Source organism: Apteryx rowi, unplaced genomic scaffold (genome assembly GCF_003343035.1).
Source record: "Apteryx rowi isolate R43461 unplaced genomic scaffold, aptRow1 scaffold_377, whole genome shotgun sequence".
NCBI classification, from domain to species: domain Eukaryota; kingdom Metazoa; phylum Chordata; class Aves; order Apterygiformes; family Apterygidae; genus Apteryx; species Apteryx rowi.
The window spans coordinates 198,030-221,566 of NW_020450274.1; the positions used below are offsets into that span (position 1 = coordinate 198,030).

The following is a 23,537-nucleotide window of genomic DNA, read 5'->3' on the forward strand; positions in this document are numbered from 1 at the left end:
GGGGCGAGCCCGAGCCTCCCGGGGCGGCGCAGTTGAGGGCTGCGGCCGCCGGCGGAAGCCGGGCAGGAGCTGCGCGTCGTGGGAAGGCCGCGGGCTCGGCGCCCCCGCTGCGGACGTGGGCGGCGGCAGCGGGCCGGGGAACCCGCACCGAGGATACCCGGTCCTGTTTTTGGGACACCTGCCGAGCGCTTGGTTCCAGCTGCTTTTCACAAACTTCAAACACAGCAGCCTTGCTAGCGGAATAGGAAAGAAACATGGCAGCCGTTCTAACCACATTGAAAAAAGGTAGATTCCAACATGCCCATGCTAGTACTATAGCAAAGAAGCAGCCCGCAGCATGAGCTTGCCAGATCATACTRTTTTTGGCTCAGTCCTTCAACAGTACCATGCAAATAGACAACATGTGTTGCTGCTTCTACTTCATCAGAGAAGCCCAGGCTCCAGCACACCCCACTATGTTGCTGGGCAGCCACCTCATCCTTGGTTCAGCAGATATTTCCATTAACTCTCCAAGTTTTGCTGAATATATAAACATTAGCTGTAATTACTCCTCGACAATGCCAATGGCCCTGGGATACCAAAGACAGAACATGCATCTCAGCTAATTGCTACTTCTAGGAGCACTTTGAGTATTTTCCTGATATTTTCCAGTTTAAGCAATGTTGTAGCCCCCAGAGGCACATTAAACATTCATTAGAACGTGAGGGGACATACCAATGAGATGAGAGACATCAAACTCCAAGTAGAAGTGGAAGACCAACTTTACAAATGGGTTATTTATGGCACTCTAAAACACAACAAAACCCACATTGATCTGTTCATAGCTGTTGCTTTAACAACAAGTTCGTCCTCTCCTAAGGACTCCACTACACGAGACCAAGCGAATTCTAGAAAGAGGCTGGAAGGAAACATAGTGAAAGGATTCACATAGCAATCTCATCTCCCCGGAGTGACAACAGCCATTTTCAAAAGTGATTTTAGTTTCTACATGCACGTGTTTTACAGTTCCTTGCCTTAACATTTTGACCTATAAAAGTAATCAGCTATGGGAAGAGAGAAGATGAAGATGACAAACAGCAAGGGAAATCTTCTCAAAACAAAAAATAAGCACAAGAAACCTAGCATGAATCATTCCTATCAGCAGCACTGAGGTGTTAGGCAGATTGCCTCACAAGGGAGAAAACAACAGTTTCCTCAGTTTCACATTTCTCACATGCTACCTCATAGCTTAAAGTGTAGGCGCAGAGCTACAAAAATTTAGCTTTAGACTTGGTGGCATTAGTCTGAGGTTTGTTGTGGGCAATGCTCAAAACATGCACAGTTATGGCTAAGCTGCATTGCTTTTCTGGGCTGCCATTGTCATTTTTTGTTTGTGTTTCACATGATAACTTTGAAACATCTGAAGCAATATGCATTTTCCACTAAAATCGGGTAAGATCTACAGGCTTTTAGACATAAAACTGCTTGTATGCCTCCCTTTGCTGTTTGGGGAAACATGAAGATCCACACCAGTTGTTTCTTCCATATGATAATAGCGATAAGAGTGAAAGAGACCATGATCAAAATAATTCAGTCTATGCATATGTAAACAGCACAAGGTTTATAAATATATTCCTTGATGTCGAGCAGTTAGGAAGCCTAGATTCATTAGCTTCTAAAAGTCCTGCATGACATTTTGCATGCAGTAATGACAGGTCAAGAGCAAAGAAGTTAAGGCTCTAAATTTACATGAGTAACTGTTGCATCAGTTTTGTTCTTTCAGTTCAACCTCTCATGCTAATAAAAATGCTTTAATGTTTCATGATGTCCCAAGTATTTTGTTTAGATATCCCAGAGATGGCTCCATCTGTCTCTGCCTTTCATCTTGTTCACATATTTGGCTTGCATGAAGTATGATGTTTTCCCACTGCATAGGTGCAAAAACAGAACTCCATGAGTCTGAACATAAAAAATACAAAAGAAACCAAACACACACCAAGCCCGAGGGGAAAGAATTGCATGTTCACATGAGAACGAGAGGTGTGAACAGATTCAGGGGCAAAGGAAAACTAATATCTCCAGAACAACCCTGTGTGGGGTACCAACAGACTTGTGAAATGCCATGTACATTTCATGCCGTTCTATAAGTAATGAAATATGAGTACTGGGACAGCTAAGATCCTGGGGAGGGGGGGAACAGAGCTATAGGGATACAGGAAAATCCAGGCAAATCTTATGGTTAACCTTTTTTCTTCTTAATTCACCATTTTAAAAATATTAATTTATCATTACAATTAAGTGTAGCAGCTCCAGGTAATTGCTTGTTCCCCTTCCACATTTGTTGTTACTGTTCCTCCAGTTCTGACTGAGCTATCTCTAAGTCTTAAGCTTTGTCTCAATGATATGCTTTTACAATTTTGATCCATTTCCAGATTAATTTGGTTAAGTTAATATTATTTTGTCTTCTAGAAAAAGCCTTTGATTAAGCTTGCCAAGTTTACTGAAATCATTTCTTTATCTTGCCATTCTCCAAATTAATATAAAAACCATGGTGACATCCATGAGTTAAGGTTGAACTGTATATGCAGATGAAAAGAAAGCAAGCTAGGCAATTAAACGATAACATATATTGCGTCATTAACAGAAGAAACAATACAGAATCACCTCATCTTGAAGACTGAAGTAATAAAAATGTGAAATTTAATAATGACAATTATAAGTTCAGCTGTAAGTTGTTTCTTTCTGTTTTTTTTAGAATTCTTTCCTTAGTTTGTCTGGAGCACTCTGATGGAGGCAGTCTCAAGCTGTAGAGCACACTGTCTAATGGAAACTATGAGCGGGTCAGCACCTGTGACTTGRCAAAGTTGGTAAGAAATGCCACCATCAAACAAAAGAGACTGATGGCTTCAGACAAGGCAAAGCTTAAGAGCAACATATTCTTGGCATATATATTCATAGCCAATGACTGAGCTGCCAAACTCCTTTCTGACACCCATGCCCTAAATGGCCACCCCAGCTGGGGCAAAACCTGTAAAATTGGCAGCAGTATCAATACCTCTGAAAGAAGTGTTGGGTTGGACCTCCTGGTGGGATACCTGTAGATGGGAAAAAACAGATGGCTGTGCCCTCTGAATCTCAAGCCTGCTGAGTACCGACATGGCCAGAGTCCTGGAACAGCATTGGAACAGAGCTGGAAAAGCAAGGAGCACCACAAAGGTCTGCATTTTGATTAACCTTACACTGTACCTCTGCATTCTCCATGCAAAAACAGATCTGTATTATCACACAGTGGTTATGAACCACCATTAGGATATTGCTATGGAAAAGGCAAATGTGCTAGTACAAGAGACAGGGAAATCCTATTTCACTGACTAAAGCACTGAAAAGGTTTGATCTGTAATTCGTTGTTCAACTCTAGTCAGCACATTCCAAAAAGGGAACTGTAGTTGCACCAAAAGCAGAGAGAAACTGTAAGGATGTTTAGGGAACCTGAGAGCTGTTATTTGCAAGTAGGGAATTAAAAAGTGGCTTGTTTGGTCTATCAGGCTAAAATCTGAAACAACATACTATTATGCTTTCTAAATATTTTGGGTGGGAACAACACAAACAAGGGAACAAAAGAGCTATTAAAGGGCAAAAGAACAAATGGGTGTAAACTTGCTATAAATAATTTTTCCCAGCAATGCAAAGGTTGCTGATCTTCAGGAAGCTGGGACAAARGCAGCCTTCCAAAATAAGTGTTGGGATCAAAAGAAACAATGACTGAAGAGTAATCACAGGACTCAGGCAGCAGCCCTCACTGCCTCCATGTGGGAGAGGTGAAGGTAGCTGGAAGGATGGAGCCACCAATGCCTCCAAGGCTCCGGGCTGGGGGTACTATTGCTGCTTCCTTCCATCGGCTGCCATTTGGTTTAATTGCAGATGAGTGTGAATTCCAAAATGCTTAAGGAAGCCAAGTTTATTTATTCCCCTTAAAGATGAGGGAGCTAGCACTTAACTCTTTCCTCAGTTCTTTTTGAACATCACTGCTATTCCATGTCTCTTCCTTCCTCCTACTCTTTTATGTCTTTTCCCTGCCCTCTTTTCTCCTGTCTAATCACAAATCTCTCTCCCCACACACATGCTTCTTTCAGTGAGTGAGATCACTTCTCCATCATTTTCCCTTGTAGGATCTGTGTTTAATTTATAAATGAAGTAGAGGGAAGATGGGAAGAGAGTAAATGGCATCTTCTTCCCTTAGCCCAAGATTTCTGTCTGCATTTTCATCAGTCTAGAAAAATCTTCATTGTCATGTCAGGTGGGAGAATGGTTGGAGGGCCTGAAGGGATTCTGGAGGAATTTAAATTCACCATTCTTTCTCCCAGAATAGATGAAGAAACTTATGTGTTGCCTTATATTCAAGTAAATGTGGTACTCTTAAACTAGGACTAGATTTGTTTTTGAAATCAACTGTATGACATAATTCCCTGAGATGCCTTATGGTCCAATATTTCTAACYCTGTCCTGTTGCCAGAGAATGCTAGTTTTCCGGCACCCACTTCCAACATCTCATTGTCTTACCACCAGAAATAGATCACATATCTCCTACACAGCTCTGTGGCAGTACACCCCTACGGGAATCTTCTAAAGAGACTGAGCCCCGAGTAATGCTTTCATTTTTTTAGCCAGGTTTATCAGTGGCTGCAGTTCCCTCCCAGGTTTTTTCTCACCATTGAAGAGGCAGAATCAGTTTATGCCAGCAGACTGATTATGTCAGCTTGTCATTTCTGTCTAATTATTCCAAGTTTATCTAGATTCATTACTAAGCTTTGGTTCCCCAAATCCTTGCAGATATTTTGCACAACTTCAGCTGAAGATGCTGGAAATATTGAAAAAACAGTGTAGTTTTACTTATGAGTTTTGAAATGTAGCAATAACAGTATTGTGGATCTGAAAGCTCTCCAAAAACATTCCTTTCTTGGTAAAACTGTGCTTGAAAGCAAAGAGCCATCTCTTCTAGCATGTACTTTGTGGGTCACATCTAAGAAACTACATACTTATAAAAAATCATATCTACATTATAGACCATATGGTCTGTGTTTTCAGAAAGACTAAGTCATAGCAATCATATGGCATTCTTCTTTTTGATCTGTCCCACAAAATCAGACCAAGTTTGATTTTCTGTAAAGCTCCTAATAAATGCCAAATATCATCCATGACTTCTGTATCCATTCTTTGTATTATTCCTATTTTTGAAATAACAGGTTAATATTTTTAAGATTATTTCTCAGGGTCTGAAACCTTGTAGTATATGAAGTACTCATTTACTAGTGAATATGAGATTGCCTTAGAATAATTAGCTTCTGTTTTTAGCAGTTCCTCTTTCCTACTTATTTTTTAAAAATTCTTGTAGAAGTTCTAACAATAGAATCTCTCTGTGAATATTTGAAGAAACTGCTTAATTTTCTGCCTGAGTTTTCCTTCTTAGAGATGACTTTTTCTGAAACTTTGAAGGAGTCATAGTTGGATACAATTATCCTGCATTTCTGTAAATTTTTCTATAAAGAACATTTGGAACTTCCAACTATTTCTACAGAGTTTTCATGCACCTGAATTCAGTGATTGATGAGAATGAAGTTCTAGCACATTCATTGTTTAGTTCATACGAGAAAATTTTGCCCAAGTTTTCTCTGAGAAGCACTAACATCTTCATGCTGTGAAGCACAAAATTGAAATTTGACCACAAATATTCTCAATATCTTTTTTCACTTATTCTTTTTCTGTTCTTCTGTCAGTCTGGTCCAGTTTACCCCAGACTGAGCTTTGAAAAATATGACTCTTCATACAAACTTGGGGAATGTACTAACAAATCTGCAGGTCAGGCTTAAGAGAAAAGACTTTTAGACTGGGACCAGCGTGACTATGGACCAGAGAGGGAAATGGCAGGTAAAAGAGTGGGAATCAAGGATGTAACTGGGATGAGATAAAGACCCAAATGCGATAGGCTTGAAGAAGGTAGCAGGCAGGGAAACTGACTGAATGAAGAACCAGGATGGGGAGAATCTAAGAGGGGAGAAGGGAGCCTTTAGAGTGGTGGGGCAGTGAATAGAGAAGAAAAGTCTGCTGGTTAGAAACTGAAACTGTGAAGTCAAAGATAAGAATACAAACATGAGGAGTCAAAAGAGGAGAGAGTGAATGAAAAGCGGCATGATAGAGGGGGCAGAACTGTTCAAATTAGATGGGCGAAACTGGGTGGCCAATGTGCTTAGCAGGGCAGGTGTTTCCTCCAGGTACAGGTATAGAACCCAGAATGACTCTTGTCATTCCTCTGCTGTCAGAACACAGCAGTGAAACCCACAGGCTAAATCCACATTTCACCTCTGTCCATTGCTGTCTGTGGAAGAGTGGTAGGTTGTAAGTTCTGCCAGTTATTTTGAATGGTCAAGTGACAAAGTGATTCCATCCTGCTGGTGACCCATGTGGGACCATATGATGCCACAGGGTAGGACTTGTCTTTTATGATTCAAATTTCTGAAGATATTTAGAGACTGCAGAAAGTGTTATTATAAGCACAGAAAGCTTGTATAGTTAGGCTCTCAAGAGTTAGAAATGCTGGAATTGAGGATACACAGGCAAACTTCATCATCGCCCTATGCATATACATTATGATAAAGTAATTACATGTCYATATACATTTTTTGCACAGAATTCCTACCTCATTCAATGCATAGGATGGATCTGCTAGTAAGACAGATCTTCAGTGAAGGAGAATTTCCCTCTAGGAAGCCTTGCGTATTGCATTACTTGGAAAGCATGCATTTCCTGGTGGAAACTCAGTCTCCACTTGCCTGGAACAAAAGGCTTATACTATAAGACTATAGGAAGAGCCACAGAAGCAGGTTTTAAGCAGGAAAAGAGGAAAAGACAAACAGTTCTAAAAGGGAGAGAAAGCATGATTTTATAGTTTTAGCAGCTGAATGCTATTCAGGGGAACCTAATTTCTCTTTGTTGCATTGCCTGTGAAATACCAGTTGAGGGCCTTCTTTAAAGTTGGCGTGGGTGCTCTCCATCTTCCGGGAGCCTTGAGATTTTGGGAATACTAACACTATCAGTTAAGTTGGTTATTAATAGGATTTCTGTGTGAACAGATTAAAGGCTATATTATGCAAACATAATGCATACACATAAACTAGCTGAATTAAAGTTGCACAAGCAAACTCACTTCTGCCATTTCCTAACCTCTGAATACTTGACTTTATATTTTAAATTCTCTTGGCATAGTTGTTTCTGTGTCTAAGATTTATGTAAGGGGGAGTGAGGCATTATTTGAGGTTTTCCTTCTTACAAATCAGTGAAATAGAGAAGTCAGACTGAGATATTACCTTTCTCCTCCATCTCTGTTCCCATTTTCTTTTATGTTTCATTTATTACCTTTGTCTTTTCAGTTCACTTACACTCTTGCTCCTGTTTGTCTAAATGACCTTAACAAGCTCTGTACCAGCCCTATGTCAATGTCTTGCTCCACCACCAAGCAGGACACTGCTGCCCTCCTACTACTTTCACACAGACCAAAGAAAAATGTTTCCCCTCTTCTCCTGACGGGTTCAAACACCTCATTCTGTCCTTTCCACTACTCTGTCCTTTCTAGTCTGTCAGACTAATGGYTCATGGGCTGGGTAGGGCCTTCAGTGCAGTCCCATCCACCCTTCCCCTCCTTTGGCTGTGGCCCTGTGGCAGGCCTGGAAGGGACAGGGGGAAGCTGCTGAGAGTCTACAAAATGTTCTGCAGTTGCATGCCTTTTCCTGGGCTTGTATAAAGCCAGACATTTGGGCCTATAAGCTACAATTTGTCCACATATCTCAGACAGAAGTGCTCAAAACCGATGCAGACCGGGTTGAATCACCTGACTAAATATTTATTTTTTACCCTTAGATCTCCTTAGGTGCTACTTCATATTAATTTTAGCCATATAACTGTAGACACTCCATTATACATCAACTACATGTAGTCATGTGTACACGTGTACATGTAGTCTGAGGCTGAAAGTTAAAACAGGCCACAATATCCTCACACACACCATAAGGAAGACCCCCMCACACACACCTCACAGACACAGTTTTCTACCAACGGTAGTACTTTAAATTTTCATAACAGACTCACTTACCTTGTAGGAACTATAAGCACCTTGGGAAGTCTTCTGGTAGACATCTATGTCCTCGTCTGATAGGAAACACCATAAAGAGCACAACTCCCACCTCAGGAAATTTACAAAAAAAAGAAACTGAGATGGAGGCAAAATCTGATTTTCAGAACCAGCATGATTTAGTTATTTAATTAACTGCATTTTATATATCCTTGTACTTTTCTCAGAAGAAATTCTAAAACTTATATATGTACCCTCCAATGATACTGTGCAGCGGCTTCAAGGTTAAAACACTTTAGTTTGGTGGTTCCACATCTGAGTAAACTGTTTTCCTAAAAACATAGATTTCCCACCCTGCCACCCAGACCACCCTCTCAGTGTGTCATTATAAAACAGGTTTAAGCTTCTTTTTTCATTCTTGACTTTTCATATAGTAATATACTTGATTTTTAACCATTGCCCCAAATTTCTTGAGGTTTAATATGCTTTATTGTAGAGCAGTTATGAGCCTACAATAACTTCTGTGACTGATTTCTGATATCTACTCTGAAACAAATTTTGTTTGAATTTTTTTTCAACTGAACATAGAATACATAATAAATAAGAGAGACTCAAAGATTATTGTTATATCTCTAATGACATAGGGATATGATGTAACTTAAAAAATATATCTTTTTTATAGCGACAATAGCCAGTATAACTGAGAAAGTGTAGTGGGCAGAGCACAGAGGCCAGTTAAGCACAGCTTGCAAATGTTTACACTCTCTTTGTCCTGTGCTCTGAGATACACCAGTTTTCTCCTCTTTCTTCGGTTTTGATATATTCCCTAAAACACAAGGTTGTCTTATTTATGTCTATCTGTCTTCTAGGTTATACCAAATGACTCCAGCTTTCCTTATATACTTTCTCTGGAAATAAATCTGGCTCAGTGTGTGACTTTTGAAAATAAGTACTGGGGCTTAGTGATTCTTTTTTGCTGATTTTCATAATAAAGGATGCAGAGGATCCAGACAAGTAAGTGTCAAGGGTCCCATCCTCTCTATATTAAAAACAGTCATGATGGACCAAGACAGAAACTTCAGCATTTTAAAAGAGGGGTAGGAGGGCGGCTAAGTACCCTGTTGGCTCACTGTCAGCAGATGACTAGCGTAATAAAACCATAGACAAACTAGTGGAGAACTGGCCTCCTTCAGCATGACTGTCATGTCCTCTTGGTGATCCCAGTGACACAGGACTCAGAGAGGCCAGCCACCTCAGCCATCAGGAGGCAGTGAAATGCTCTCTATCTTCAGCTGCACTTATACTCAGAGCAGCAAGCAGCTCACACATCAGTCCCCTTTGGAAGAACCAGAAAGGGCAGCAGTTTTGCAGAAGCTCTTTATAGAGTTCTCTCAGTTCTCTCATAATGAAGAGCAGTCCAACTTCTCTTGCAGCAGTTAAGATCTTAAAGAATTAATGCCTTTTGGGATATATATATATATATATATAAAAATTATATAAATTATCTGTTTTTATATTTATATATATATAAAAACATATCCTGAAGGATCTCCAGAACTGCTTCTTTAGAACAGTCTGTTTGTTCTCTTCCAGCCTGCAAATGTTATGTTCCTGCTACATGTATTTAGGATTATGTTAGATGTTAAGATATGAAATTAGTTAYGTCTATAAAGCAATGTTCAAAAGAGGAAGGAAAATCATGATGTGTCCATTCAAGAAGAACTAGTTTAATACCTTTTTAGCAATATGGTTCTTAAAAACAAAAAAACAAAAAACCCTTAACCTTAACTAGTGATGAAAATTAGAGGTAAACTCGTCCACCTATGTTCTTGGATGTCTAGCTATGCCCTCAGATTGTAAACACTTTGTACATGAATTGTCCAGTATGTATGATAGTAAAGTATCTGCTTACCTGTTTGTAGTATTCAGGTCTGTGTTATTTCTGAGGGTGAGCAGTCAGCTATTTCATTACCTCAGTTCTAAGAGCAAGCAAATAAAATAGTCATTTTCTCCATATCATTGACAGTTGCTTATTCCACAGAAAGTTATGGTTTATCCAAAGACTTGACAGAGTATAAATGTGCACAGAAAAAAATAAGCCCCACTTCATCCTTTACTGGCATCTAACAAGAACATATTAGGATATTATTTCCAACATCTCGTCACCTCTCCAAATATGGATGACATTTGGAAATTATATGGAAAGTTTACAATTACTGTTTACCTAACTTTATCTCTTATCTGTTGTTAGAAGCATATTTTTTATTACTTTATCCTGTTCAAAACCTCTCACTGTAGTTCTGAGTTCCCTTACTGTAAGCAAAATACACCAATTTCCCTCACTTCCTCCTTCTAGATATAAGAACAATCTCTCATCCAAGTAGCTCTCACAGATATGTTACAGCATTAGTAAGGCAGAATACTGGAGTTAGCTTTGACCTTTTTGTGGAAACTCTGATATAGGGGGAACAGGATTTATTGTTTAATAAATGCTAGCCAAAATGTTCTGGCTAATTCAATAGCCTGCAGCAAATTACTACCCCTGAGTTCCCTGAACCTTGTTGTATCAGGAGCAACAGCATACTATGCTCTGCAGCCCTCTTTCATAGTCTTTTCCAATATTGTGGAAGACTTGAAATCTTCATGGGCAGTAGGCAAGGGGACAGAGAGGGAAACATAGGTAGATTTTGCTCAGTGAGAAAAAAGAAACTATAACTTTAAGTGGCACTGAAACACCTTTAAACAACAGAATTGTGTGAAAAACGAGTTATCTGTCTATTTTGATGGTATCTTGAAAGGCGCTTTGCCTGCTTAGACCTAGGTATTCTTGTGTTGTGATTCATAGCATCRGTGATACTCAGATGATACATCCCTTACACTAACTTACCTCTTAGTTCTACCTAGGCAAGTGAATGAGAACTATGCTAAAACTGTAATACTTATGTAACCAAGTTTCAAACATCAACATTTTCCTGACCCACCGCGTACAGTTCTCGTGTCAGGAACATCACATGGGGAATGACACAACTGCAGCCAGAGAAATGTAAGACATTGCTTTACTGCACACATTGCCCCATTGCTGTGCAGTGTTGCAGCTTTTCTGTCATGGTGGGAGTCAGAGCACCAGATGAGCTGTGCTTAGCATGGCCTCCTGGTGAGAGGCACCAAGACTCTGTGCTGCCAGTATATAAAATGCAGATTCCCAAAACCTGCATTTTAGGGAACACTAAATAAATCTCATACATGAGAAGGATGTGTGGCAGTAGTTCATACGGTCTTTTAACATGTGCTGCATAGTTATTTGTTTAATATAGGCACATTAGGGGCACTTCAGGGGCACATTAGCAAATAAATCAGTACCTTCTGAGATAACTGAAAAACTGCAGGTCAGGCAAAAGTCTGTGCAGCATCATTCCACAAAAAGAGCTTTGACAGCTCCTCTACCCAATACCAGGGCAAGAATAGAAAACAATAAAGGGTAATTATCTTCCCTCTAGAGCAAAATGTTGGAAGCCACAGCCAGACCATTTCTCCCTCCCAGGACTGTGCTGAACTGTTCCTGACACCACTAAGGTTTGATTAAGCAAGTAAAGTAATAAAGTAAAGTAAAAGCTGAATGGAGTTGGGATAAACTTTACTGAAAGTTTGGTATATGAGTGGTTTGCTGTTTTGAGGATGTTGGGGAGAGAACAGTCAATACAGAGCGTTGCACTGGGGAGAGGAGTGAAGTGTGGGGTGCTGGGGTATGAAGCAGATCAGAGAAYAGAGATAGGTATCTACATGGCAGAAGAGCTCTGGGCAAGGGTAGAAGATGGAGCAGATGTATCAATGCCAGAGGGGGAGGTGCAGATTTTTACAGAAAAGGAGGCCTTTAAAGTTGGAATATTGCTGCATTAAATCCTATATATGTGTGAGAAATGTCTTACTGTGAAAACTTCAGGTAGTCCTTTTCAAATGATTTCACCTTGAGAAAGAAAAGGTTTTGAATTTGGCAGAGGGTTAGAGGCATCTTTTTTCCTGTTTCTGACAGGAAACGAGGACTTGCTGCAGGCCCATATAAGAAAGAAAACAGCAACCTCCACTGTCCACYGCTAAAAAAGAGAGAGAAAAAAAAATCTCACCTGGTTATTGTGTGGGGGAGAATGAAAAAAATTATTTCATGGATGACCTGCTCTAGAAACTAACAAGCTTGCAAACATCCTAGAATTGGCTGATATGAAGGAGTGGAGAAGGACACAAAAAGAACCTCTAACACATCCTTTAGTACTCAGTAGAAGGGCCAAAAATTAACTCTAGCACAACAGTGTGGGAGGAGACAATACTGGGTTGGTAGCTAGTTCTGATTGCTTCACCTTGAAGTATCACTTAAAATATTGTTTCTCCTCTTCCAATTTCTTTTCCCAACACCCTCAAGCCTTTCAGAAGGAGCTGATAGAGCTCCTCTTTTTTATTCACAGGGAATTGGACTGTATTCAGTCTTTTTTCCACAGTGGCTATTCCTTATGGCCTGAAGTAATGGTGTGAAGGACAGTGTCCCACAAGAGGAAAAAACTTGCTGAGGTAACAGAATCTTCAAACAAATTTTTAAAACCATTAAGCCATTGATCATCAAGCTTGGAAACAGTCTTTCAAACACAAATTGATATAATTTTATAAAACAATAGAAGCTGATTCAATTCATTTTATATTTAAACATATTCTACAATTTTCTGAGAACTCAAAGGCTTGACAACTTTTTATCTTTTTTCTCACTCCAGAACAATAGAGTCTTCAGGAGAATGCTAGCCTGCTAAACTCAAATTTTGCTACCGACTTAATTGCACTAGCATTCTTATAAGTGGGTCATGATGGAAGCATAGAAGAGAAACAGTGTTTCTTTTTGGGGTAAAAGTTATATATTTTTTCTAATACTGATTAGGCAAAGGAGAAGAAGAAGTAACTAACAAAGAAATTCTCTACTTCAGGAGGTTAGTCAGCACTTCTGTTCCCACATACAGTGGATTAAATAAAAAGGAAATAAAAGAAGTAAAACTTGATGTTTTCTGTGACCCTTACTAATGTCCCTTGGAAACTGAGAAGAAAGCAGAAATAGCAATTTGCTTCCAAACAGGAATCATGACAAAATTCAATTACATTTTCTAATAATGACTCTTAGATGCAGCTCTTAATCTAAATATCTCAGATTTCTTAACCTCTGAGCTAAGTGTCACTATCCCATATAATAGGCAGATAAAAAAAATCACAGAATGAATAACCCTGTCAAAGGTCATCAGAAACCAAATAGCAGATCTAAGAATATAGCGCTTGTTTTCTGAGGCCCAATGTAGTGGCCTGCCAAGTCTGCCACACTACTTCTCTTTAAATATGTTTCCTGGCTGGTGTGTGCATTGCTGGTATTATTTCTTTGTTGGCTTTTTAAAGATTTTATTAGTACAATAAACTGTCTGGATCATGTCCAAGTTTAGATCCATTTAATCTCACCATAAAGAAACAAGTTTATTATGGTAAAAGGAAATCAGTGTCAAAAGACACGCAGAGCATATGTTACATTTTATTTCATCCTTTGTGCTGATTGTGAAAAATTGTGGATATATACTTGTAAAGAGAAGTCTGTACCCCACTAATAGTGGGGTGATGCATTAGCTGCAAGAAATGTTTTATCTTAAAGAACATGTATTCACTGTGCTGATCTCATGTAGCGACGCTGAATAGACCATTAGAACTGAAACAGCTTAGGTATATATAGAAGGAATATTTTGAAGGGCCTAATCTATTATTAGCTTCAGATATTGACTCTGGGCTATCTGATTAAATAGAAGAGCAAAATAGGCAAAGATTAGTTTAGGGTTCTATGACATGCAATAATAAAACTTCTTGGACACTTTATAAACTTTGGCAATGTAAACATGAATTTTATATAGGTTGTTGCATTGATGTTAGCTTTGGAATGTTTTTGTAAGTGTACATTAATTCAGGGAAATTTGTTTCCCTAGAACCTATCTCTTGTTGCTGGACAAAAAGAAACTCTGCCATGGAGGAAGTTCACAACATGGAGCTAAGTTAGGCTCCTGCTCTGAAACATCCTTTAGAGAAGCATACGTTCACTGTAGGGGCAGTATGGGGAAACTAGTCTTTCTGAAATAGTTTTCCTCCAGAGGCTCCACTGCAGAGTTTTGAGTTGCCATGGGACACGTCTAAATTGGAGGATCTGAGAGCACTTCCTAGATCTCACTAGAAGATGGACATGTCCCCTGGCTGAAGCCAGCTACCTGTTGGGAAGAAATATCTCTTCCTTTTCCCCTCTTCTGATCTGGTTTCCTTTAGAAGGAAATCTAGGTGTACAGACAGCAAGGAAGCAATGGTGCACTCCAACAGGACCTCTGTTGGAAGACAGGACTGCAGGCATACCAGTGTGCACTTGGTGCCCTGATGGAATATAGCTGCGGTGCTCAAATTATCATAAAGAAGACTGGGTGGATATTGTAAAGAAACATTATTTCTGTGGGAAGATGTAAACACCTAATTTAAAGTTTGCTAGAATTAAAAGTGAAAACAAGATCCTCCTTGTAATAAAATAATTTCTAGCACTGTTGAACTTTTCTCTTTACTGATACATAGCAAGCTCGCAGCAGGAAATAGTGAAACCTTGCAGCTATTTGCTTCTAGCTCATTTTTTTTCTTGATGCTGCCCTAAGATTCTACTACAAGTAATCTAGTTTGTTTAGTAATACTGAGATTCAAATACTGTTAGCACTCCACTAATGCTCTAAAATCCCCATTTTAATCTTCCCAGGTGTTTTCTCTTATCAGTTGTTTTTCACTATAGGAAATTCTGGTTGCAATTTTTCCTCATGATTCCATGCTATTCGTAACACACTTGAGATGCAAACTAGAGTTAGAGTTAATTTTATAGCCTGAAGTCGGGTATCAGCTTCATGTCCTTCCTTCTCCGATAAATTAACCTTAAAGAAGTACTGTGTTCAGTGGTAGATCACATGAAGGATCCCTTTTATGTGGCTTCTTGTGGCTATAGATACTAGCTATCTCCTCCCATGTTCTGCTCACATGCTGGCTGTCAGGTGCCTCCCCAACCTGAAGAGTTCCTGAAATGGGTGCCACTCTTAGCCACTTCTTGCTATGGTCCTTGTGTCAGTTCACATCTATGCAGAGCCTTGCTGACTTAGGAGCTCCATGAAGCAGGGTCAGGTCTGGCCCCAAATTTGTGGTCTTATTTTATTAAATAGAAGTTTTTAAGAGATGAAGCTTTCTTTCAGTCTGTACCTTGATATCTGGAAACAGACTGACATTGCTTTTTCAGCCATTTTTGAATTGGTCATTATTTGCAAATTTTCTTTGCAGGTGACTTAGAAAGTAAAATTTATAAAGGGCTAAGATGTTTGGTCATTAGAATCTGAGTCTGTCCCATATTACGAGTTAATAAGAAAAGATCTAGCTGAAATTCCTGGAGCCAAGATTTGGGCTGTAGACAGAGTAAAGCTTGCCATGGTATGAATGGTTGAAACAGAAATTAAATCAATGAAATTGAAATGAATGAAATCATCAGCTTGTATTAGTAGAAGTTCTGGTGCAATTCATCTTTGTTGGGCCATTGAATAGTGTAGATTAAGAGCATAACAGATACCCCACTAGAACAGATGAGCAGTTCACCTACGCCTTACTCTGTCTCAGAAATGGCAGCTCTGCTCTGAAGGGAGAGCATGCAAGCCTGACCACTTTTTGTGGTCCTTTTGGCTAGTAATTCCCCAGCCTCTACAGTTGTTGTAACAGGGGTGTATCCAATCTTTCTGTTAGATAAAGAAGCTGAAACCCAGAAAATATTTTGAATCTTCATCCTCCTTTTTATTTCCAGTAGTTATGTTCCACCCTTTCAAAAAAAAAAAATCACTGATCCATTAGTGATTATTTGTAAGTTATGACTTTGCAGTAAGTTTGTTTGTACTGGTACAGAGCAGTCAGTGATATTTGATTGAGTTCTACACCAGACTCTTTCATTGATTGATGTGTATGGGTTTCAAGATCGCAGATTTTTCCTTCAAGGTACTTCTCCTTCAAAGTATTGTTCATTAAAGTCTAATTCTTTTTTCCTTGTAACTGGCTTTAGTGATCGCTCTAATTATTCATTCAATGTTAAATAATAACTAATGTGTCTTCCCAAAAATATATTAGTTTATCAATACATGTAAAGCCTAAATTATGGCTTTCTAGGAGGTAGTTGTCAATGACAACAGTGGACATAAAGACTTTACTTTACCTGGCCATCATGCTCAACTGGGTTAATTTTTGTACATTCTAGAAATACATTTACTATTACCCAAACAGTGCTGCCAAAAATGCTACCAGCAGTCTGAGAAACAAAAATCAATGAAGCATGTTTAAAAATCTTTTCACAGTGCATCCTTTTGTTATATTATTTTGGTGACAATCTTCCAAACTTTAATGAACATACTGGGAAGTTTAGCTGCAAAAGTGCCCTCTCCTGAAACAGAGTCTCCCAAACACCATACGAACTGTTTCCATTCCCTGCTGTCATGGACAGAGGACATCCTTCTTCTGAGTGATGTACCATACAATCTGCTACACCTTTCAAGGTACCATCCTAAAGAGGTTAAATGACTTGCTGCCAGGTCTCTGGACTTGAGGCTTCTAACTTCCAACATCTGTATATCCATTATATATTAGTAGACCCAAAGGTTAATTAAAATGAGACAAAACTTCATATAAATCCGCCCTTTTGGCAGGCAGATATAGGAATCCTGAATTGGACAGGAGAATCTTCAGTTTAGCAGGCAAATGCTAACTTTGCAGGGACTTCATACTGCTTGCCAAGTTGTTGGGAAGGAAAGTGGAGGAGAAGGAACAAGAGCTATGTTCTTGTAAAGTACAAGCTGGAGTTAGGGAACAATGCACATTTGTAAAGTACTAATACTGTAATTTCATGCTTTGCTGGAAAAGTGGACCATTATCCTGCTTAAACTTTCCAGAAAGTACCATTTTCAGTTTATCTCCCGTAAATTGCCTGTGTTTTCTAAGATTTCTCTCTCCTTGTGAAGTTAGTCATATTGTGCTATTCTAACTCAGAAAAACACTCGCAAACGCCTAGGCAGACAAGTTAGCTTTTCTAGATACACATCATATAGTCACCTCAATATCATTGTGCAAGGTATTTTCATGCAGTCAATGACAGTTAAGGCCTGTTTTCTAAGGTTTGCTGAATAGTCAGTATAATTAATATGTACTATAATTAACATTCAATATAATTAGAATCCATATAATAAAAGGAGGGCACCTATAGAGTTGTATAAAAAGGAAGTAATTAAAACCATAGCATACTACCTATCTAGAGGTGTAGAGTTAAGGTTGTCATGGGAACCTTAACTCTGCATTTCCTGCCTTTTGTGAATTCAAAAGCTCATCTTCAGCGTTGCTTTAATATAGTATTTCACACTGAACACTTTTACCAATAGAAAGATTATTTTGAAACCTGACATTTCTAGGGCTCCTATTACTAACCTAGTTTGCACAGCAACACCATAAATTATTCAGAAGAAACTGTACTAATACATAGCTCACAAGAAAGCCTGAACTTGCCTCAAGCAGGTGTAATGTATTATGGATATGTGGTAGCCTCCTCATAGATAAGGTGCAGGCAGCTTCTCTTTTGGAGCCCTATTTAATTTCCTCTGTGACAYTGGCTGAAAAAAACTATCTGTCCTGAAAAATGCCAGATTAAAGTTGAAGGCAAGAAGGAGCATGTCTGCAAATGTAAAAAAGGAAAAATCAGATTATTTGAATTACAACTCATTAAAGAACATATACCAAGTGTATCTGGAAAAATGCTGGTTGTGAATAAAAGCAACATTATGGATTACTGCTGCAGTGGAGAGTATTGTTTCAATTTCGAACCTATAATTTTTGATAGACTTCTACAACTGACTTCACTAGGAATACATATGGGCATTCCTTGCACACAGATATCTGTTCAGCTGTTGACTGGCTGCATCTTAGAAAGAAAATTATTTTTATAGTTGGAYAGTAGCATAAATTCTAGTAACTTGAGAGAGAGCCCTGGGTTTTCAGATCCAAAGTACATAGGTCCTACTCTGTACAGTCTGCTTTACTGAAGAGCTTAGTAAAAATCATGTTTTTAGTTATTCCCATTTTGAGACTTCATAGAAAAGCTCTGAAGAAAACAGATATACGCATATTGTCAAGTTTAAGGTAATCTTAAGACTTGACAATGTTCTGATTTCTTGAGTAAAAACTCTTTAATATTAGAACATTTTATTTAAAAGTTTTTATTGTACATAAAGATGTACCTCATTCTGACACGTGAAGTGACATTTTAAATTTAGGCAAACTTTACAAATAGCTTTTGTGTAAGGAAGCTTGTAATACCCAGAATAGTAAGATCTTTAAAAGTCTTTCAGGGGGGATAAGAGTAAGGAATTGCTTGATAGCCAGGATTAGTTGACAGACACACATCTTTGTCAGCAAAGCCACTAGAGAAAAAAATCTTCCATAAAATACCGTTGTCATCTGAATCTAGCTGACCAAAAGTAGTTCTTAAACATGGGAGAACTCCAGAATCAAATAAACTGGCTGTTCAGCTGCATTTTCCACAGGGAAGTAAACAAACAAAAACAGACATAAAAACTTGAAGGAGATAGTGAAGAAATGTAATATAACGGAATTCAAGTTGACCGCCAACAGCTAGCTCTCACAAATCTACCCAACCTTTGGCAGTGTGCATATGAAACACTAGGAAAAGAACTCAGACTGCAGGTAGCAAGCTATGTTTTATTTATCAGCTCAGAGTAGGCCATTCCAGCTTGTTCAAATCTCAGTATGCTGGCTGAGACCTAATAACTTCTAAGTGTACGCTTAATTTAGTAAAATCGAGTATAAAATAGAGGTAATGCTTTTCTGTCTCTACAAAGTGCTAGTGCTTTAAGATGGAAAAAAGATTGGGTCCGTCCATCTGTCCACTGCCCACCCCCCCCGTTTGGGTTTTCTAGGCACAAAGTTAAGTCAGTCATTAGGTATAGCCTCCAGATCCATTAACAATAAATTGGAGGGGGGGGGGGGTTAGTTATTGGTAAAAAGACCAGCTAGGCCACAGTGAAATATCAACTACACCTTCATAACAATAATCAAATTCCCTGTTGTTAAAGGACTAACCTTCAGAAATTGGCTTATCATGCAAACCTTTCAAAGACTTTACTGATTAATTTAGGACTTGGGGAACATGAATATCCTCACAGGATTAGGATAGACTAAAACAAAACAAGACAAAGCGAAACAAAACAGTTTTGTAGAACTGTGCAGAAATAATTGGCATCCTCCACTGTTTTCAATCAAAATTCATGACCTGATTTCTATATTTTAAATTTTGTCTTTATTCAGACAAAAGAGAAAATATTAAAATTTAGGAAAATCCAGAATCTAGCATTTCCTTTAAGAAGAGTTAAATCTAAAGGCATTTAATTACACAATTTACAAAACAAAAGCACTGAAGTCATGAAATTACTAGCTAAGACAATCATAAATCTAACTGGTGCACAGCATTAACCATTTATCCCAACAGCTTTAATTCTCATCAAAAACAAGTACCGTATTTTCAACAACAATATAAAATGGCATAGTACAAATTCAACTAATCTGAAAAAGAGACAGGGGATCATTCATGGGTAGACATGTTTTTAGGTCATCCCAAATAAAAATCACCATACATGCATATTTTGCTATGGATCAGCAGAAAAGATTTATAAAATCCATATTTTATAATTTTAYGCTATAATTAATAAATGTAATATACATATTTGTATAGTTAATATGCATTGGCATAGATATATCTATGATACATTAATTGAATTTTATAAATAGTGCATTGTGCATTATGTGATATGTATATACATTTATATAAATTAACTTACTGTAATAAATATATCAACTGATTTCTCACTTAAAAAGCACTAGAGAAAGCAGATATGGTCATAAAATAAAAATCATTGCTAAGTCAGAAATAGGCTGTTGTATACTGACATAAAATTTGTTGTATTTGTTTAATGAAGAAAACTATGAATTTTACCTTCAGTATTTTCTTGCTAAGCTTGTGAATCTTGTAGGTAAGGTGGATACATATATGGACATCTGCCAACATCTAGCAACTGATTTGTGCTTTTTTAATATTGTTTCTTAATGTACATCTGATTTAAGTTCTTTGTATTATTATTAAAATCCTATATTGTTTTCATGAGTAAAGCTGCTTTTGCCTGGTACAGAAAATTTATTTTAGACTTAAGTTTCTGGTTTGGCTTCGATCCCAGAATATCCTGATTTCTAAACAAACTGCAGTGTATTATATGGGTATCATGATTAAAAAGCTACAGTCTTCACTGTGGATCCTGAGCCATATTAATCCCTGTTATAGCTCCATTTATTCCATTGGAGGTTACATTTCTTATTTTAATATACTTGCCATGTTCTGTCTCAGTGCAAAATATGAAAATGGATATATGTAAAATGAAACTCTGTGCTGATACAACTTTTATTATTCCAGGTCTGGTCCTGGAGACTGGTAAAAAAATAAATGATGATACATTGTAGCTGCATCCCAGACTGAAAAATGTTTCAGGAAAGTTGAGCAGTTACCCAGTAGGGAAACATCACAGTTAACTGAGTACATGCTTTTAATCATTCTTAATCAGATAACACTTTTAAAAGCTGTAGTATCCAATGCTCTTTCATAATGCTGATCTTCCTATGGTAAAGCATACTCTAAACATTCTCCTGGACCAGTTCCCATAGGTCTTGTCTGGTGCAAAAGATAAAGAAAGGAGCCTATAGACTTTTTAAGATCAGTCAAAGGTTTCCATAGAAGATTAGACTTTTCTCCAATTTTTCTTTTTGAGCTATTGAATGCTGAACTACTTTGACCAAACTTGCCAGCACTATTCATCTTCAAAGAGCAACTAAACCTGGAACATTCTGGCACAAAAAGAGTTTCAGAAAATTATGAATAACACCAAACAGGAACTCTAATGTTGCATAATTGTTTCCATTCTATGACAGAGACTGCAGCTGGTATATGAGAGACTTCTTTTACCATGACTTCTGGAAGCCATTTTCTTCTCTACCCTTCAGGACTAAATATTGTTCATAGCTTTTAAAGGCTGAATTAAGCCTCTGCTTCTATTATAGATCACAAACATCTTTCACTGTTCATTCAGATTCTTTGTTGTTGTTCTAATAAATTTGTCCTACAAACTGTTTTGATACAATAAATATACCATATCAATAATCTCTTTGGAGGTAAAAACGCAAGATCATTTCTAATCATATTGTATTTGGGGGGATCTGGTGAAATCTCAAGTGCTAGTTCTCAAATTCCCTGTTGCTTAGGTTGTTCAGTAAAGTGTCTCTTGACCAGCAGTGTGATTCTTTGTCATGAATGAGTAAAGGTAGCAGTAAGGCTTTGTAGGTCTTTTCTGGCAAAAGAGGATCTAAGCTACCTATTACCATTATTACTGCTATAATTTTCTGAGCTCGCAGTCAGGATCAGGAAGCAAGAAACAATATACATATTGAAAAAATCAGAACAATACCTCTCAGCATGCCAGGGCACAGAGATTTGTCTCAGAAGGCTGTTGGTGATTTGTAAAATGTCAGTTTAGGTGCCTCAGTGAAATGTGTGGCTATTTTGACAAATAGATAGCAGGTATGACATGCAAAAGAACCCTTAAGTGTGGGCAGGCTATGCCCAAAATGGTTAAGTTTAATATCTAGATTAAGGCAAACACAAAATAGCAGGTTGTGCCTGCTAGTGGAGTGGAGGAAAAGCAGACAAGTAAAAAAGCAGCAACATAAGTTAGGTGTTAAGAGTTCTAAGCCTCCCTCTTTTTTACTTTTGGCTATATAACAAATGTGGCACTTAATACACTACTACAAACACTGCCTATTATCAGTACGCAATTTATTGTAGGTCCATGGCAAATGTGAAAAGCCTTGAAGAACAGCATGTTACATTTTGATTTCAACTAAATATGATAGCATATAAAGAGGGCTGAGTTCCATACAAAAATCAAGGTAAAGTCTCATGTAACTGCACATTGGTAGGATTTGCATGAAAATAAAGATCTATACTACTCATCCTCTGTTTAAGCTCCCTTTGGATTGAATTCCTTCACAGGGCAGAATTCGTTTTCCATCGCAACCCTTCCCACTGCAAACTCTTATTAACACCCAAACAACTCATGCCTTCTAAACCATAGCTCTTACCCTAACCCTAAGCTTAACTGTGGGCTGATCTTAGCCAAAGACCCCAAACCATGGCCAAGATGAACAAGCTCTCAACCTAACCCTTCCTTCTCAAGGAAGGAAGCTTCAACAGTTTCCATGTATATGAATAAACTCATTATTTCAGTACCTACTGAATACCAAGAGTTCATTGTGGTAATTGTCCTTCTCCCCAGGAAGGAATTTAATCTTGATTTGGCTCATATCTTCAGATCTCTGAATTTTGATCTGAATTTTTCAGGGTACAATCATTTTAAGGAATTCTTGACACTGGCCCTTGAAATTTGTCCTAGCACATCTACCATCTCTGGTGGCCAAATTCTAACTTATTTATTCAAATATTACCATTTTGACACACTTTCGTAGTTCAATTATAAACCACCAGCAAGTTTAAACAGCGAAATACCTGCACTGTTGTTCCTATCTTTTGGCTTTAGTCAGTATTGCTTGTCAGTGGAACACTGTCAGCTGTAACCTCTTCCTTTTATTCCTTCTTCAATACAGAAAGGCTGTCAGACATTTGTCAGACAAGACACTTGCAAATATTGACAGCTGGGGATAGAGAAGAGAGGTGCTGTGAGGCCGGGTTGGGTTTTGGTGTGCTTCTTTGCAGGGATGTGATGCTGTTGCAGCCCCAATCTAAGGACGGAGCCCAAACCCCTGCAGCCTAGTAGAGCTGCGCAGAAACGGGGCGGACGCAGGGGAGATCCCTCCTCCCACACCACCCGCGCCCGCGTCTCTCAGCGCCGGGGCTTCCCACCGTGTGAGGCCCGCAGCACCTCGGCCGGGCGGCTGGCCGCGGCGCGCCGCCCCACGCGTGCCCACAGTCGGGGCACCGCGTAGGAGACGCCAGCGCGGCCTCGCACTGCGCCACCTGCTCTCGGCCCCTGCTCCACCAGCAGCGTACCCGCTCACGCGGCCGCGTCCCCGCCGGTAACGGCCCGCCACGCTGCCCGCCGCCCCCCCGCCGCGCAGCCAGTGCCGGGGGGGAAAGGGAGGGGAACAGCCGCGCGCCGCCCAACGGCCGCCCAACGGCCGCGCCGCCACCCCCGCACGCTCCCTGCCGGGGCGCATGCGCAAGGCGGCCCCGGCGCACGGCCGGGTGAGAGGCGGCGAGACG

At 39.1% G+C, this 23,537-nt stretch overlaps 1 protein-coding gene across 6 annotated transcripts in view; it reads right to left on the reverse strand.

Annotated features, from left to right (window-relative positions):
- The window catches only part of HOMER1 (homer scaffold protein 1), a 133,453-nt gene extending 110,087 nt beyond the window's left edge, over positions 1 to 23,366 (reverse strand). For 3 of the 6 annotated variants that reach the window (XM_026073767.1, XM_026073769.1, XM_026073770.1), the window contains exons 1-3: positions 22,824 to 23,295; positions 10,014 to 10,080; positions 8,123 to 8,213 (exon numbers count right to left, since the gene is read on the reverse strand). In XM_026073767.1, coding sequence (XP_025929552.1) covers positions 8,123 to 8,166 — 44 coding nt within the window. In that variant the 5' untranslated portion in view covers positions 8,167 to 8,213; positions 10,014 to 10,080; positions 22,824 to 23,295. Of the gene's footprint in view, positions 1 to 8,122; positions 8,214 to 9,218; positions 9,438 to 10,013; positions 10,081 to 12,027; positions 12,193 to 22,823; positions 23,296 to 23,324 lie in introns of those variants that run through there. The other 3 variants (XM_026073762.1, XM_026073764.1, XM_026073763.1) reach the window with 3 other exon arrangements.
- Positions 23,367 to 23,537: the final 171 nt, after the last annotated feature.